Genomic DNA, 19407 nt, shown 5'->3' with positions numbered 1-19407 from the left:
CATCAGTTAGGTCAAGTTAGTTAATTATGTTGTTCAAATCCTTCATAGCTGTCTTAGTCTGTTTGGGCTGCCATAACAAACTATTATAGGCTGGGTGGATTATAAATAACAGAAATTTATTTATTATAGTTCTGGAGGCTAGGAAGTCCAAAATCAAGGCACTAGCAGACTTGGTACCTATTGAGAACCTGCTTCCTGGTTCTTGTTATGTCCTCACATGTTGGAAGGGATGAGTGATCTCTCTGAGCCCTTTTTTTTCCTTTTAAATTAGTTTTATTAGTTACCTATTTTATACAAATTCATGTATATATGTCAATCCCAATCTCCCAATTTATCCCATCACCACCACCACCCCCCTGCTGTCCCCGCTTTGTGTCCATACATTTGTTCTCTGCATCTGTGTCTCTATTTCTGGCTTGCAAACCAGTTCATCTGCACCATTTTTCTAGATTCCACAAATATGCATTCATATACGATATTTGTTTTTCTTTTTCTGACTTACTTCACTCTATATGACAGTCTCTATGTCCATCCACGTCTCTACAAATGACCCAGTTTCATTCCTTTTTATGACCGAGTAATATTCCATTGTATATATTTACCACATCTTCTTTATCCATTCGTCTGACTGAGCCCTTTTTTATAAGGGCACTAATCCCATTCATAAGGGCTTTACCCTCATGACCTAATCATCTCCCAAAGGTCCAGCCTCCTCCTACCATCACCTTGGGTGTTAGAATTTCAATATGAATTTTGGAGAGACAGAAACATTTAGTCTATAGCAGGAGACTTACTAATTTTTTGCCTATTTGTTCTACCAGTGCTTGAGAGAAGTATGTTAAAGTTTTCCATTATAATTGGGGATTCATTTATACTCCTGGTAATTGTGTTAATGTTAGCTTTATATATTTTGAAGTAATGTTGTTAGGTACGTATCAGCTCAAGATTGTTACATCTTATTGTTGAGTCAAACCTAATCAATATGAAATGTTGTTTCTTATATTTTCCAAAACTTTTTGCCTTAAAGTCTATTTTATTTTGTATCGATAAAGTTACCCTAGTTTAATTTTGGTTAGTGTTTGCATGGTATATTTTCTTATTCTGTTACTTTCTAACTTTTTGTATCCTTTGTAAACAATACAGAGCTGGATCTAATTTTGGTTAGTCTTAAATAATCATTGTCTTTTAATTAGCATGGTTAGACCATTTATATTTATTATAATTATGGTATTTGTTTAGTTTAAGTCTACCATATTGCTGTTGCTTTTCTACTTATCATCTGTTCTTCATGTATTTTTCCTGTTTCCCATTTCTTTGTATTATTTAAATGATTTTAATATATCATTATTTTCTTCTGTATTAACTTCTTGGTTATTTTGATTGATTTAAGATGTTCATAAATTATTTGCTACTCTTTCTGTTGAGAGGTTAGGGGCAATCTTCTTCCTTTTATTTAGGCTATTTTAGTCTTGCTTTACCACTAAAACCAATAAAATAGAACATGACATTCTGGGACCTCTAAGCTTAGGTAATAAATATGGAGAACAGTATGGAGGTTCCTTAAAAAACTAAAAATAGAACTACCATACGACCCAGCAATCCCACTACTGGGCATATACCCTGAGAAAACCATAATTCAAAAAGAGTCATGTACCACAATGTTCACTGCAGCTCTATTTACAATAGCCAGGACATGGAAGCAACCTAAGTGTCCATCGACAGATGAATGGATAAAGAAGATGTGGCACATATATACAATGGAATATTACTCAGCCATAAAAAGAAACGAAATTGAGTTATTTGTAGTGAGGTGGATGGATCTAGAGTCTGTCATACAGAATGAAGTAAGTCAGAAAGCAAAAAACAAATACCATATGCTAACACATATATATGGAATCTGAAGAAATATATATATACACACATATATACATATATATGTATATGTGTGTGTGTGTGTGTGTATGTGTATATATATATGGTTCTGAAGAACCTAGGGGCAGGAGAGGAGTAAAGATGCAGATGTAGAGAATGGACTTGAGGACATGGGGAGGGGGAAGGGTAAGCTGGGATGAAGTGAGAGAGTGGCATGGACTTATATGTACTACCAAATGTAAAATAGATAGCTAGTGGAAAGCAGTCACATAGCACAGAGAGATCAGCTCAGTGCTTTGTGACAGCTTGGGGGTGGGATAGGGAGGGTGGGAGGGAGACGAAAGAGGGAGAAGATATGGGGATATATGTATATGTATAGCTAATTCACTTTGTTATAAAGCCGAAACTAACACACCATTGTAAAGCAATTATACTCCAATAAAGATGTTAAAAAAATAAAAATAAAGGCAGTGCCCAGCTTAAAAAAAAAAAAAAAGCATTGCAGGGTGCCCAGGTTCAATCCCTGGTCGGGGAACTAAGATCCTGCAAGCCACGTGGTGTGGCCATAAAAAAGAAACATTGCAGTGTCCATGTCTGTGTCATGGAATGCTCATTCTGGATGAAGCCAGCCATAAGGTACAACAACCCTGAAACTGCCATGCCAAGCTAGCCTAATGGAAAGGCTGTCTACAGAGATTGGTGATTGGCCATCCCCAGATTTATCAACTATTCCATCCCACTTACAAGATACATAAGTGAAAAAGCCATTTTCAATATTCCATCGCCAGCAGATAAAACATAACAAGAACCAAGAAACAAGGCTGATAGCTAGAATTGAGGCCCCTGACATAGGGCCCCACTTGAGTCATCCCAGCCATTCCCAGCTTTGTAATCCATCTCAGATGAAGCCTCAATCATTGTGGAAGTGAGACGAGACATCCCTACTCTGCAACCCATAATTTGCAACCCATAATTGTGAGCATAATAAAATGGTGGTTGTTTTACATCACTAAATTTTGGGGGTAGTTTGCTACACAGCAGTAGATTACCATAACAGTTACATTATTACATTATTACATTACATAAGATTACCATTATCTTAATGGGGTAACTTAGAGTTTACAATATGCATCTTTGACTAATTAGTGCCTACATTTAGTACTTTTACACTTTCCAGAACAATGCAAGAATCTTAAAATGGGTTAACTCCCTTTATCATCTTTCCCTTTTGTGCTATTTGTTGTCAGATATTTTTCACTTACATTTTTGTTTTAAATATAAGAAGACATTATTTTTATTGCCTTAAACAATTAGTATTTACTTTTTATTGTGGTAAATATACATAACATAAAATTTACCATAATAACCACTTTTAGGTGTACAGTTTAGTGACATTAATTACATTTACAACGTTGTGTAGCCATTTCTACTATCCACTTCTAGAACTTTTTCATCATCTCAAACAGAACCTCCTGTATCCACTAAACTATAACTCTCCATCCTCCCCTGCCCCCTAGGCCATGGTAACCTATATTTTACTTTCTGTATTCATGAATTTGTCTATTCTAGGTAGTTTGTATAAGTACATTTGTCCTTTTGTCTCTGGCTATTTCATTTAGTATAATGTGTTCAAGTTTCATCTAATTTATAGCGTGCATCAGAATTTCATTCCTTTTAAAGGCTGAATAATAGTCCATTGTATTTATATACTACATTTTGTTTATCCACTCCCTTTTAACAGATCTTGGGTTGTTTCCACATTTTGGCTATTGTGAATAATGCTGCTATGAAAATTGTTGTATAAGTATCTGTTTGAGTACCTCTTTCAATTCTTTTGGGTTCATATCTAGAAGTGGAAGTACTGGATCATATTGCAATCCTATGTTTAAATTTTTGAGGAATGATGAAAATGTTTTCCATTGTGGCAGCACCATTTTACATTTTCACTAGCAATGCACACAGTTTCCAATTTCTCTACACTCTTGCCAACACTTATTTTCTATTTTTTTTATGATAGCCATCCTAATGGATGTGAAGTTGTATCTCATTGTGATTTTGATTTTGATTTCCTTAATGACTATTGATGTTGAGCATTTTTTATGTGTTTATTGACCATTCATAAATTTCTCTGGAGAAATGTGTATTTGAGACTTTTGCCCATTTTTGAATTGGGTTATTTGTTGTTGTGATGTGGGAGTTATTTACATATTTTGGATATTAAACCCTTATCAGATATCTGCTTTGCAAATATTTTCTTCCATTCTGTGGATTGCCCTTTCAGCCTCTTGACTGTGTCCTCTGCCATGCAAAAGTTTTAAATTTTGATATAGTCCACTCTATCCTTGTTTTTCTTTAGTTGCTGTGCTTGCAGGGTAATGTCCAATAAATCATTGCCAAATCCAATGTAATGAAGCTTTTCTCTTATATTTTCTTCTAAGAGTTTTAGGTTGCAGCTCTCATTTTTAGGTCTTTGATCCACTTTGCATTAATGTCCAATTTCATTATTTTGCATGTGGGTATCCAGTTTTCCCAGCATCATTTGTTGAAAAGACTGTCCTTTCCCCATTAATAATCTTGGCACCCTTGTCAAAGTCAGTTATATATGTAGGAGTATAGTTTTGGCTTCTCTATTCATTCTATTGGTCTTATGTCTGTCCTAATGCCAATACCAAACTGTTTTGTAGCAAGTATTGACATCAGGATGTGTCTGGCTATTTGGGGGCCTTTGAGATTCCACATGAATTTTAGAATGTGCTTTTATATTTCTTTTAAAAGTGACATTGGGATTTTGATATGGATTGCACTGAATCTGTAGATTACTTTGGGCAATATTTTCATCTTACCAATATTAAGTCTTCTAATCCATGAACACGGTATATCTTTCCATTTATTTATGTCTCCTTTAATTTCAGTATTTATTTTTTACTTATTTTTTATTGGGGTATAGGTGTTTTACAACGTTGTGTTAGTTTCTACTGTACAGTGAAATGAAGTAGAGTTCCCTGTGCTATACAGCAGGTTCTTATTAGTTATCTGTTTTATACATATTAGTGTACATATGTCAATCCCAATCTCCCAATTCATCCCACCTCAGCCCCCACTTTCCCCCCTTGGTGTCCATACGTTCAGTATTCATTTTTATTTCTCCAGATATTTACACCTTCCAGGGACCTTCATTCCTCCCTACAGTTCTGTGTTTCCCTATGGTATTACTTTCCTGCCACATAAGGAATTCCCTACAGTAGTTGTTGTAGGGCAGATCTCCTGTGAAAAATTCTTTCAGCTTTTGTTTGTCTGAAAACATCTTTATTTCACTTCTGTTTTTGAAGAATATTATCAGCATGATGGAAATCTAAGTTGTCACGTTTTGGGGTTTTTTTTTTTTCTCCTTAGCACCTTAAATATGACATTCCATTCTATTCTGGACTCCATGGTTTCTGTTAAAAAAAAAAAAAATCAAGGACCAATTTTACTCTTTCAACCCTGAAAGTAATGTGTCTTTTATTGTCTGGATGCTTTTAAATTGTCTCTATGTTTTGTTTTTAGCAGTTTAAATTCGATGTGCCTATGTGTCATTTTCATTTTTTGTCCTGCTTGAATAAGTTGACAATAGAATAATCCAGCAGAGTCGACCCCTTGTTACCCTAGCATACTTACTTCTTCTAACCATGTTTAACTTCCAAATAATGTCAATATTAAAATTATGCTTCCACCTAACATGATACAACTATCCCTCATATAGATTAAAACAAACTAAAACCCTCTTCCCCAAAGTAATTTTATTTATCTTTCAATCATTTTTATTTCTCTTCCTGCTGAGTCATACTCCACCTATGATATCTTGTCTTATAAATACTAGATACAAGGTTAAGCACTTATATTTATTTCCTACTGCTGCTATAACTGCCAAAACCTTAGTAGCTTTAAACAACAAAAAATTATTATCATCCAATTCTGGAGGCCAAAATCTGAAATGGATCTCACTGGGCTAAAATCAAGATGTCAGCAATGCTGCGTTCTTTCTGGAGGCTCTAGGGAAGAATTTGTTTTCATGCCTTTTCCAGCCTTTAGTGGCTGCCCACATTCCTTGGCTTATGGTCTCCTTCCATTTTCAAAGCCAAAAATGACCTACCAAGTATGTCTCACATCACATCACTCTGGTGCTGACTCTTCTGTCCCCTCTTTAACTTATACGGACTCTTTTTTTCCCACTTATAAGGCCCCCTCATTTTTTTTGGTGTGGTGGCTCACTGGCATGAGGAACTCAAAATGGCCAGGTGACAGTATCAGCTTCCATTTTAATGGAACTGTTGGTGTGTACCTTGGTGGAAGCCTTACTCCTGTGGGTTCTAAGGCCTTTATATCCACAGAACCCAAAGGTAAAAGGACAGGAAACAAAATTTTCACTAGTGGATTATTAGAGATAATATTGAGAGGGAGCCACTTTCATTTCCACCCTTTAATTTTCAAACTCATAAATGCTGGCTGGCATAGATTCAGATCATATTCTATAACATGAAGGACATCACTGTAGCCTGAAAAGTGTTATCAGTGGAACTCTAACTGTAACTGAGTCTCCAAAATGCCATTCCACCAGGCCAGGTGCTTTAGGGTGATGGGGAACAAGGTAATGTCAGTGAATTTCATGAGCATAGGCCCATTGATGTGCTGCATTTGCTCTGAAGCAAGTTCTCTGATCAGAAGCAATGTTATGCAGAATATAATGACAAGTGAATAAAACATTTTGAAGGTACACAGATAGTGGTTTTTGTAGAAGTATTGTGTACCCAGGAGTGTAAATTATCAATTCCAATGAGAATCAAGTGTTGCCCCTTCCATAATGGAAGTGTTCCAACTAATCAATGTGCCACAAGAAGCTGGCTAATTCCCTCAAGGAATGATGCCATATCAGGGCTCAGTGTTGGTCTCTGCTTTGGCACAGTGGGCACTCAGCAGTAGTTGTAGCCAGATACAGTGTGTAAAAATCCATGTTGCTGAGCCCATGAATAACCTCCACTCCTCCATTCCTGTTGCCATGGCCACTTTGTTCATGAGCCCATTGGGCAAGGAGAGCAGTGGCTAGGGAAATAGACTGACTGACTCCAAAGAATGGGTCATCTTGCCTACTTGATTATTAATATTTCTCTCTGCTGAGATTGCTCTTTGCTGAGAATTGACGTGGGACACAAATGTCTTCACACTTGGTGCCCATTTGGAGGGGTCTGACCTCTTCCCCAACAGCTTTCTAACCATGTTCTTTCCAAATCCCTGACCAGCCAGCAAAGCCATCAGTTATTGCCCATCTGTAGATCTGTACCTCTGGCCATCTTTTCTTCCAGGCATAATATACAACAGGTATGCTGCTTGAAGTTCTGTCCCCTGTAAGTATTTCTCTTCAGAGCTACCCCTGAGTGAGGCTGTAAATTATATATGGAACTTCCTATGGATCACACTTTGCACTTGACCTCCTGAGGCCTGCTAGGTCCTGAGTTTGACCAATAGAATTCAAACTAAGTGATGCTCTGTGACTTCCAAGACAAGTCCTTGAGAAGCCTTACAATTTCTACTGTCTCTCTCTGTCTCTTTCTCTCCCTCTCTCCCTCTCTCCCTCTCTCTCTCTCTCTCTCTCTCTCTCTCTATTGTACTTTGAAATGTACATGCTGTGAAGAAACTCTAAACTGAAAGTCTATATGGAGAGAGAAGCCCAGCCATCACAGAGATTCCAACAATCCAAACTGAAGACCCAGTATATGTGTGTAAGACCATATTAAATCACCCATCTCCAGCTGATCTGGCAACTGACTACAGCCAAATACATGAGTCCAAGCAAGAATAGCAGAAGTTCCCCGTCAACCCACAGAAAGCAGTTGTTGCTTTAAGTCACTAAATTTGAGGGTGGTTTGATACAATAATCTACAAATTTAGAAGATACTATTCAGATTTTAAACCATCATAAATTTTTCTTGGTACTCAATTTGGGGTGTTACTTAAGAAATTACATCTTCCTTTCAGAAAGAATATTATTTGTGTTGAGGTGAGCTGCACCATCTTCCACAGGCAATTGCAATGGGACTTCAAATTGTCATATTGGTATTATGGATTACTTCAACTTGAATTTATTTGATTTGATTTAATATAAGCAAACTGAGGGGTCAGGGAATGTTTACCAAGAGTTATTAAGGTTTGGGGAAGGAATAAGGTAGGAGAGGGTTACCAAAGATAGCTTTCCAAGATAGAAGAATTGCTTGCAGTTGTTTGACTAAATTTGCACTAATAATAAAAGTAGATAGGGTTTGTAAATCAGTGGAATTACCACAGGAATGAGGAGGATTCTGTAATGATAATAATAGATAATACTTATTGAGTGCTTTTTTACGCCAGAAGTTGTTCTAAGTGCTTTACAAATTTTAGCTCATTTATTCCTAACCATAGCTGTATGAAATAGTACTGTCATTCCCATATTTTAGATAAGAAACTGATCATAGAGGTTAAGCAACTTGTTCAGGATCACACAGCTAGTAATTACTAACACTTGAGCCCAGACAATATTATGCCATGCTCAGTGTTCTTAACCACTAGGCTGTATTTTGTCTTTCTCCTAGATTACACTGGAGTATACGAAAGTGACCCAACCAAAGTTTTGGATATTTTATTTATAGTTGCTAGTGATACCATTACAAATTTAAGGGTAAAACTCTTTGTGAGAATAATACCAATATTGCCTGACTTGTCAAAGCAAACCTTGATTGGATAATATTTCTAAAATCTAGTTTACATACGTAAAATCTATTTTATGATTTTTACTCATTTTGCCCTATTTAGGCAAAAAGCTAATTAGAGGTAGAAAACCCAGTTTTGACCATAAAATCTTATGTGTCTGAACCTTTAGAATGTCGCTGTATTCCAACACTTTAAAAGTCTGATTAATATAAGAAGACAAGGGGAGCCACGTCAGATACTGAGATACATTAATCCCAAAGAGGTAAGGACATTATTTATTGATACAATATATTTTCCCCCCTTAAAAATGTGTGACTACTTTATAAATTCAAAGTGCTTGTATTTCTTTTTTTTAACTTTTTAAATAAAATATTACACACATATAGAAAGTTCATAAAACATAAATTTATAACAACTGAATCATCACAAGCAAACCCCTGTGTAACACTCACCCAGATCAACGTTTTCATACTTCAAACCACTGCCTTTGGGTGCCCTGCAAATCACTGCCGACTCTCTTCTTCCAAAAGGTAAACACTATTTTGAATCCTACCACTATACTTTAGTTTTCTCTGTTTTAAAGCTACATATAAATAGAATCCTATAGTATACTTTTGTATCTAGCTTTGTTCATTCAACATTGTTTGTGAACCTAAACTTCATTCATTTCATAAAAATGATGGTAGTATTCCATTTTATGAATATACTGCTATTTATTCATTCTACAATAGGTTGACATTTGGACTTTTTCTAGTTTGTGGCTATTATAAGGGCTGCTTCTGGCACTATTTTTACTCATGCCTCCTGGCTAACAGGTCCACAAATTTCTTTTGGTTTCTATTCAACCTAGAAACAGAATTGCTGGATGGAAGGATATGCCAAACTATTTTCCAAAGTTATTGTATTAATTTATGTTCACTGTCAGCGACCTTTGGGAATTCTTGGTGCTCTACATCCTCAGCAACACTTAATATTGTCAGTTTTTAATTTGCATTTCTCTGGTTACTAATGAAGTTGAGCATCTTTTTGAGGAGTTGTGCTCCTGATTAAAATTCTATATGTGATTTTTCAGGCCTGACCACAGGCAATTACAAAGCCTTTACCTGACAGGACTCACAAGGGAAAGCTATCCTCACCTCACACTAGACTTCGTGCAGAGTCAGTGCATTACAGTCGCTGAAGGGAGTTGCAGACAAGGACTCAGGACCCTCTCTGTCCACGAATTTAGGCATATTTTCCTAGCCCCAAAAGCCTTCACTCCTAGGTCTCTTTTTTTTTTTTTTTTTTTTTTTTTTTTTTTTAGTATTTTTATTGGAGTATAATTGCTTTATAATGGTGTGTTAGTTTCTGCTGTATAACAGTGAATCAGCTATAGATATAAATATATTAATCCATTTTGAGTTTATTTTTGTGTATGGTGTTAGGGAGTGTTCTAATTTCATTCTTTTACATGTAGCTGTCTAGTTTTCCCAGCACCACTTATTGAAGAGGCTGTCTTTTCTCCATTGTATATTCTTGTCTCCTTTATCAAAGATAAGGTGACCATATGTGTGTGGGTTTATCTCTGGGCTTTCTATCCTGTTCCATTGATCTGTATTTCTGTTTTTGTACCAGTATCATACTATCTTGATTACTCTAGGTTTGTAGTATAGTCTGAAGTCCGGGAGCCTAATTCCTCCAGCTCTGTTTTTCTTTCTCAAGATTGCTTTGGCTGTTCAGGGTCTTTTGTGTTTCCATACAAAATGTGAAATTTTTTGCTCTAGTTCTGTGAAAAATGCCATTGGTAGCTTGATAGGGATTGCATTGAATCTGTAGATTGCTTTGGGTCATATAGTCATTTTCACAATGTTGATTCTTACAATCCAAGAACATGGTATATCTCTCCATCTGTTTGTATCATCTTTAATTTCTTTCATCAGTGTCTTATAGTTTTCTGCATACAGGTCTTTTGTTTCCTTAGGTAGGTTTATTGCTAGGTATTTTATTCTTTTTGTTGCAGTGGTAAATGGGAGTGTTTCCTTAATCTCTTTTTCAGATTTTTCATCATTAATATATGGGAATACAAGAGATTTCTGTGCATTAATTTTGTATCCTGCTACTTTACCAAATTCATTGATTAGCTCTAGTAGTTTTCTGGTAACATCTTTAGGATTCTCTATGTATAGTATCATGTCATCTGCAAACAGTGACACCTTTACTTCTTCTTTTCCAATTTGGATTCCTTTTATTCCTTTTTCTTCTCTGATTGCTGTGGCTAAAACTTCCAAAACTATGTGGAATGATAGTGGTGAGATTGGGCGACATTGTCTTGTTACTGATCTTAGAGGAAATGGTTTCTTTTTTTTTTTAACACTGAGTGTTATTTCTTCCTTAAATGTTGGGAAGGATTTGCCAGTCAAGCCATCTGTGCCAGAATTTTTCTTTGTGAGAAGATCTTAAATTACAAATTCAGTTTATTGTTATAGGTCTACTCATATTTTGTATTTATTGTTGTGCTAGTTTTGATAAGTTGCATTTTTCTAGGAAATGTTCCATTTCATCTAAACTTTCAAATTTATTTGCATTAAGTTGTTCTTAAGATTCTCTTATGATCTTTCTAATTTTATGATCTTAGAATCAATAGTAGTTTCTATTTCATTCCTGATATTGATTATTTGTATATTCTGTTTCTTGACCAGTCTTACTAGGGTTTCCCACTTTTATTAGTCTTTCCAAGAAACCAACTTTGAGCTTTGTCATTCCATTCTATTGTTCAAGTTCCTCCTTTTTCTGCTGTTAATTATTTCCTTCTTTTTATTTTCTTTGAATTGTATTTACTGTTGTTTTCCAACTTTTTGAAGGGAATGCCAAATTTATTGATTTTCAGTATGTTTTTATTATATACATTTTGACATATCATATTTTCATCAAATTCAATACAAAATTTCTACTTTGATTTCTTCTGGTAATTTAGAATTGCATTTTTAAACTTGCAAACATCTGGAAATTATTATCTTTCGTGAAATCAATCTTTATCTTAATCACACTGTGATTTTCAATCCTCTGTTAGTAATCTATTTTTGCAATATTGTATCTGTATTTGAAAAGAAGATGTGTTCTGCAGTTGTTGAACACAGTACATAGATGTCAATTAGGTCAAATTTGTGAATTATGTTGATCAGACCTTCTATATGCTTACTGATTATTTTTGCTTACTTGTACTATCAGTTACTGAGAGAAGTGCATTAAAATCTCCCATTATAAGCCCGGCCACCATAGAAGAGAAGCTCCATTGTTGAGTGATGCACAAAGTGTGGGACAGTAGTTACAGCCTATCTCCCCATGTACCAGCTCCTGCCTCCTGGGGCACTAGGAAGGGCTTCCATCCTGTGTCCACCAGAGTGGGCTCTCATGCCCCCTGTCTACCTCCTCCTCTGTACCTCCTCCCCATTGGTGGGGGAGGCTCCTGTGCTCCAGGGCAGCTGTGGTAGCAGATGCCTGTAGGTGGCTCACATGCAGCAGTGGGGCTGAAGTCACAGCTGAGCTCTAGGGGCCGTGCAACTAAGGAAGAAGAGCTGAAATCTCTCCTCACGGCTGTGCAAACCATGGATTTACACCCCCACGACTGGCTTTGTAAACTCAGCACCTGCAGAACATCTGAACAGACAATGAGTGCTCCTGCAGTCAAGACAGGTCTAGCTTTAGCTGCTGTGGACTTTGTGGCCACCTACACGTGAGGTTGGGCCAGGCCAGAGTCTCAGCTGCCTCCGTGGTGCCCACAGCAGGTCCAGGTGCATGATTACTGCAGTCCTGGAACCTGACTTCAGTGGATCAGTACTGGTGGCCTGGTGAAAACAATGCCTGAGAGACACCAGGGCCAATTGCTGGCATACCCATGGTTCAGGTGGGGCCGAGAGCAGTGCCAACCACAGTGTAATCTGTGAGCCCATACAATGGGTGAAAGGTGACAAAACAGAGCACACTCACAGGTGAACATCTCCAGAGGAGGAATACTCAGTGACTTCTCTCCCAGTGGGAGTGCTCCAAACCCACCTACCTCACACCGCAGATCAGAAACACAGCTAAGAAACAGCTCTACTCCAACAACTAGGAAGCAGACCCCACCCCTGACAGGGCAGTGACAAACAGAGCAAAGGGGAGGCCCTGCTCAATATCCAGAGCAGGTTCTGGTCACCACAACATCAGTCACACCTCCTATCAAGGGGATAATGGCCAGCATACAGTGATGAAAGAGATGGCAGACATCTATACTAAAAATTCTCAAGTGCACATGGAACATTCTCCAGGATAGATCACATCTTGGGCCATAAATCAAGCCTCGGTAAATTTAAGAAAATTGAAATCGTATCCAGAATCTTTTCCGACCACAATGCTATGACATTAGAAATAAATTACAGAAAACAACTATAAAAAACACAGACATGTGGAGGCTAAACAATATGTTACTAAACAACCAATGGATCACTGAAGAAATCAAAGAGGAAATGAAAAAATACCAAGAGATGAATGACAACAAAAACATGATGATCCCAAACCTATGGGATGCAGCAAAAGCAGTTCTAAGAGGCAGGTTTATAACAATACAATCTTACCACAGGAAACAAGAAAAATCTCAAATAAACAACCTAACCTTACCCCTAAAGCAACTAGAGAAAGAAGAACAAACAAAATGCAAAGTTAGTAGAAGGAAAGAAATCACAAAAATCAGAGGAGAAATAAATGAAATAGAGACGAAGAAAACAATGGAAAAGAGCAATGAAACTAAAAGCTGGTTCTTTGTAAAGATAAACAAAATTGATAAACCTTTAGCCAGACTCATTAGGAAAAAAGGGAGGGGCTCACATCAATACATTTAGAAACAAAAAAGGAGAAGTTACAACTGATACCACAGAAATACAAAGGATCATAAGAGACTACTACAAGAGACTATATGCCAATAAAATGGATAACCTAGAAGAAATGGACAAATTCTTAGAAAGGTACAACCTTCCAAGACTGATCCAGGAAATATGAACAGACCAATCACAAGTACTGATATCAAAACTGTGATTTTAAAACTTCCAACAAGCAAAAGTCCAGGGCCAGATGGCTTCACAGGCAAATTCTACCAAACATTTAGAGAAGAGTTAATGCCTATCCTTCTGAAACTCTTCCAGAAAATTGCTGAAGCAGGAACACTCCCAAGCTCATTCTATGAGGCCACCATCACCCTGATACCAAAACCAGACAAAGGTACAACACAAAAAAGAAAATTACAGGCCACCATCACTGATGAACATAGATGTAAAAATCCTCAACAAAATAGTAGCAAACCAAATCCAACAATACAGTAAAAGGATCATACACCATGATCAAGTGGGATTTATCCCAGGGATGCAAGGATTTTTCAATATCCACAAATCAATCAATGTGATACACCACATCAACAAACTAAAGAATAAAAACTGTATGATCATCTCAATAGATGCAGAAAAAGCTTTTGACAAAATTCAACACCCATTTATGGTAAATACTCTCCAGACAATGGGCATAGAGGGAACCTAGCTCAACATAATAAAGGCCATATACGACAAACCCACAGCAAACATCATTCTCAATGGTGGAAAACGGAAAGCATTTCCTCTAAGACCAGGAACAAGACAAGGATGTCCACTGTTGCCACTTTTATTCAACATAGTTTTGGAAGGTCTAGCCATGGCAATCAGAGAAGAAAAAGAAATAAAAGGAATCCAAATTGGAAAAGAAGACGTAAAACTATCACTGTTTGCAGATTACATGATACTATACATAGAAAATCCTAGAGATGCTACCAGAAAACTACTAGAGCTCACCAATGAATTTGGTAAAGTTGCAGGATACAAAATTAATACACAACAAACTTGCATTCCTATACGCTAACAACAAAAGATCAGAAATAGAAATTAAGGAAACAATCCCACTTACCATTGCATCAAAAAGAATGAAATACCTATGGAATAAACCTACCCAAGGAGGCAAAAGATCTGTACTCAGAAAACTATAAGGTGCTGATGAAAGAAATCAAAGATGACACAAACAGATGCAGAGGTATATCATGTTGTTGGATTGGAAGAATCAATATTGTGCAAGTGACTATACTACCCAAAGCAATCTACAGATTCAATACAATCCCTATCAAATTACTGATGGCATTTTTCACAGAGTTAGGACAAAAAATTTTACAATTTGTACGGAAACACAAAAGACCCTGAATAGCCAAAGCAATCTTGAGAAAGAAAACCAGAGCTGGAAGAATCAGGCTCCCTGACTTCATACTATCCTACAAAGCTACAGTAATCAAAACAGTATGGGGGGCTTCCCTGGTGGCACAGTGGTTGAGAATCTGCCTGCCAATGCAGGTGACACAGGTTCGAGTCCTGGTCTGGGAAGATCCCACATGCCACGGAGCAACTAGGCCCGTGAGCCACAATTACTGAGCCTGTGTGTCTGGAGCCTGTGCTCTGCAACAAGAGAGGCCGCGATAGTGAGAGGCCCACGCACCGTGATGAAGAGTGGCCCCCACTTGCCGCAACTAGAGAAAGCCCTCGCACAGAAACGAAGACCCAACACAGCCATAAATAAATAAATAAATAAAATTTAAAAATCTTAAAAAAAAAAAAAACCAGTATGGTACTGGCACAAAAACAGAAATGTAGATCAATGGAACAGGATAGAGAAAGTCCAGAGACAAACCCATGCAACCTATGGTCAATTAATCCATGACAAAGGAGGCAAGAATATACAATAGAGAAAAGACAGTCTCTTCAACAAGTGGTGCTGGGAAAACTGAACAGCTACATGTAAAAGAATGAAATTAGAACACTCTCTAAGACCATACACAAAAATAAACTCAAAATGGATCAAAGACCTAAATGTAAGGCTGGACACTATAAAACTCCTAGAGTAACACACAGGCAGAACACTCTCTGAGATAAATCGCAGCAATATCTTTTTTAATCCACCACCTTGAGTAAGAAAAATAAAAACAAAAATAAACAAATGGGACCTAATTAAACTTAAATGCTTTTGCACAACAAAGGAAACCATAAACAAAACAGAAAGACAACACACAGAATGGGAGAAAATATTTGCAAACGATGTGACTGACATGGGGTTAATCTCCAAAGTATACAAACAGCTCATGCAGCTCTATGTCAAAAAAACCAACTACCCAACTGAAAAATGGGCAGAAGATCAAAATAGACATTTCTCCAAAGAAGACATACAGATGGCCAAAAACCACATGAAAAATGCTCAGCATCACCAATTATTAGAGAAATGCAAATCAATACTACAATGAGGTATCACCTCACACACGGGTCAGAATGGCCATCATCAAAAAATCTATAAAGAGTAAATGCTGGAGAGGGTGTGGAGAGAAGGGAACAATCCTACACTGTTGATGGAATGTAAAGTGGTACAACCGTTGTGGAGAACAGTATGGAGGTTCCTTAAAAAACTAAATATAGAACTATGGTAAAATGATCCAGCAATCGGACTCCTAGACATACATCTGGAGAAAAACATAATTTGAAAAGATACATGCACCCCGATTTTCATTGCAGCACTATTTACAATAGCCAAGACATGGAAGCACCCTAAATGTCCATTGACAGAGGGGTGGATAAAGAAGATGTGGTACATATATACAATGGAATATTACTCAGCCATAAAAAAGGATGAAATAATGCCATTTGCAGCAACATGAATGGACCTAGAGATTGTCATTCTGAGTGTAGTAAGTCAGACAGAGAAAGACAAGTATCATATGTTATCATTTATATGTGGAATCTAAAAAGTATGGCACAAATGAACTCATTTCTAAAACAGAAATAGAGTCACAGATGCAGAAAACAAACTTATGGTTAGTAGAGGGGAAAGGGGCAGGGGGATGGATAAACTGGGAAATTGGGATTGACAAATACACACTACTATATATAAAATAGATAACTAACAAGGACATATGGTATAGCATAGGGAATTCTACTCAATATTCTAATGACCTACACGGGAAAAGAATATAAAAATAGTGTATATATGTATATGATAACTGATTCACTTTACTGTACACCTTAAACTAACACAACATTGTAAATCAACCATACTCCAATTCATATAAAATAAAATCCCCTTCTATCATCAAAGATTTGTGTATTTTTCTGGTAGTTTGTATAATTTGAGGCCGTGCTATTAACTGAAAACCAATTTAGGATCATTATATCTTTCTTGTCAATTGAACGTTATATTATTTTGAAGAGTCTCATTTTATCTCTAGTAATACTCTTTGCTTTATGGTCCAAAATCTCTGATACTAATGTAGCCACACCACTATTTTTCATTATTGTTTGTATGGTATATCTTTCCCATTATTTTACTTTCAACATTCTGAATCTCCATATTTTATCTGTGTCTTTCTTAGGCAGTATATTGTTAGTTAATAGTTTTATCCAGTATGATGCTCTGTGTCTTTTGTTGGAGCATTTAATGTATTCACATTTAATGTACTTACTGATATTTTGGGACTTATAGATACTCTGCCTTGTTTTGGGCTTATTATTTTTATTCTTAAAACTTCCCCTCTCTATTATCATTCTTTTATGCTTATACAAGATATTGCAACATGCATATTTGACTTATGAAAATCATATAAAGGTTGGCATTTTTATCTCTTCCCAGACAATGTACTTATATCCCTTTACCCCTTCTGACTTATATATTCTTGCTGTTGTACTTTTAAATTCTCTTTTGCTGGATTATATGGTAAGACTATGTTTACTTTTGTAAGAAACTGCCAAGCTATCTTCCAAAGTAATTGTACCATTTTACATTCCAACCAGCAATGAATGAGAGTTCCTATTGCTCCACATTCTAACTAGCATTTGATGTTGTCAGTGTTTTAGATGTTAGCCATTCTCATATTATTTTGAGGTATCTCATGTTTTAATCTACAACTTCCTTTTGACATATATGTTGAACATATTTTCATTTGCTAATTGGCTATCTCTCTATCTTCTTTGGTGAGGTAACTTTTCATATCTTTGCCCATTTTTTAAATTAAGCTGTCCATCTTCTTATTGTTTAGTTTTAAGGGTTCTTTCTATATTCTGGATAGCAGTCTTTTATCAGATGTGTATTTAGCAAAGATTTTTTTCCTTCTGAGACTTCTCTTTTCATTCTCTTAGCAGTGTTCATCACAGAACATTAATTTTAATGAAGTCCATCCTTTCCATTTTTTTTTTCTTTCATGAGTTATGCTTTTGATTTTGTATCTAAAAAAATCATCAACAAACCCAAGGTCACCTAGATTTACTCCTATGTTATCTTCCAGGAGGTCTGTATTTTTGAATTTTACATTTAGATCTATGAACCATTTTCAGTTTATTTTTGTGAAAGTGTAAAATTTGTGTCTACATTCATTTTTAAAAAATTTTGCATGGGATGTTCAGTTGTTCCAACACCATTTGTTAAAAACCATCCTTTCTCCATTGAATTGCCTTTGCTCTTTTGTCAATGATATGTTAACTAATTTATGTGGGAGCCTATTTCCTGGCTCTTTCTTCTGTTACAATGGCCTTTTTATTTATTCTTTCATGCATACCACACTGTCTTATTTATTTATTTATTTATTTATTTATTTATCTATCTATCTATCTATCTATCTATCTATTTTTGGCTGTGTTGGGTCTTCGTTGCTGCACGCGGACTTTCTGTAATTGCAGCAAGTGGGGCTACTCTTCATTGTGGTGCACAGGCTTCTCCTCATGGTGGCTTGTCTTGTTGCCGAGCGTGGGCTTTAGGCACTTGGGCTTCAGTAGTTGTGGCACACGGGCTCAGTAGTTGTGGCTCACAGGCTCTACAGCACAAGCTCAGTAGTTGTGGTGCACAGGCTTAGTTGCTTCACCGCATGTGGGATCTTCCCAGACCAGGGCTCGAACCCGTGTCCCCTGCATTGGCAGGCGGATTTTAACCACTGCACCACCAGGGAAGCCCCTATACTGTCTTGATTATTACAGCTTAGTAAAAAGTCTTGAGTTGGGTAGTGTCAGAACACCAACTTTGTTCTTCTCCTTCAATATTGTGTTGACTATTTTAGGTCTTTTACCTTTACATGTAAAATTTAAAATCGGCTCGTCCATTCCTACAAAATAACTTTCTGGGAATTTGATTGGGATTTCATTGACTCTGTAAATCAAGTTGGGAAGAATGGACATCTTGACAATATTGAGTCTTCCTATCCAGGTATATGGACTAACTCTTCTTTCATTTAGATCTTCTTTTATTTCTTTCATCACAGTGTTGTAGTTTTCCTCATATAGACTTTTACATATTTTCTTAGATTTATACCTAAGTATTTTACTTTTGTGGTACTAATGTACATAGCATTGTGCTTTTAATTTCAAATTCCAATTGTCCATTGCCAGCATATAAGAAAGCAGTTGACTTTTGTAATGTTAACATTGTATCCTCCAACATTATTATAATTGCTTATTAGTTCCAGGAGTTTCTTTGTTGGTTCACTGAGATTTTTTATATAGACAATCATGTTATCTGTGAACAAAGATAGCTTTTTTTTTTCTGTTCTCAATTTTTGCACATTTCTTTTCTTATCTTACTGAATTATCTAGGATTCCAGTATGATGCTGAGTAGGAATAGTCAGGGGACTAGTTTCTCACCATTAAATATGATGTTATCTGTAAGTTTCTTGTAGATGTTCTTTATCAAGTTGAGGAAGTTCCTGTCTATTCTAGTTTGCTGAAGGTTTTTCTTGGGGACTTCTTTTTAAAAATAAAATCGTA

At 36.4% G+C, this 19407-nt stretch overlaps 1 protein-coding gene across 3 annotated transcripts in view; it reads left to right on the top strand.

The window, feature by feature from the left end:
• C8H11orf65 (chromosome 8 C11orf65 homolog) overlaps nt 1-19407 on the top strand; it is a 133869-nt gene that overhangs the window by 47573 nt on the left and 66889 nt on the right. For 2 of the 3 annotated variants that reach the window (XM_059930394.1, XM_059930392.1), the window contains exon 3: nt 8762-8854. The exons of the other annotated variant lie outside the window; for it this stretch is intronic. In XM_059930394.1, coding sequence (XP_059786377.1) covers nt 8762-8854 — 93 coding nt within the window. The remainder of the gene's footprint in view (nt 1-8761; nt 8855-19407) is intronic. 3 annotated transcript variants of the gene reach the window in all.

This window comes from Balaenoptera ricei, chromosome 8 (assembly GCF_028023285.1).
Source record: "Balaenoptera ricei isolate mBalRic1 chromosome 8, mBalRic1.hap2, whole genome shotgun sequence".
NCBI lineage: Eukaryota > Metazoa > Chordata > Mammalia > Artiodactyla > Balaenopteridae > Balaenoptera > Balaenoptera ricei.
The sequence above is the reverse complement of the archived record's forward strand: the minus strand, read 5'-3'. Positions and strand labels throughout refer to the sequence as shown.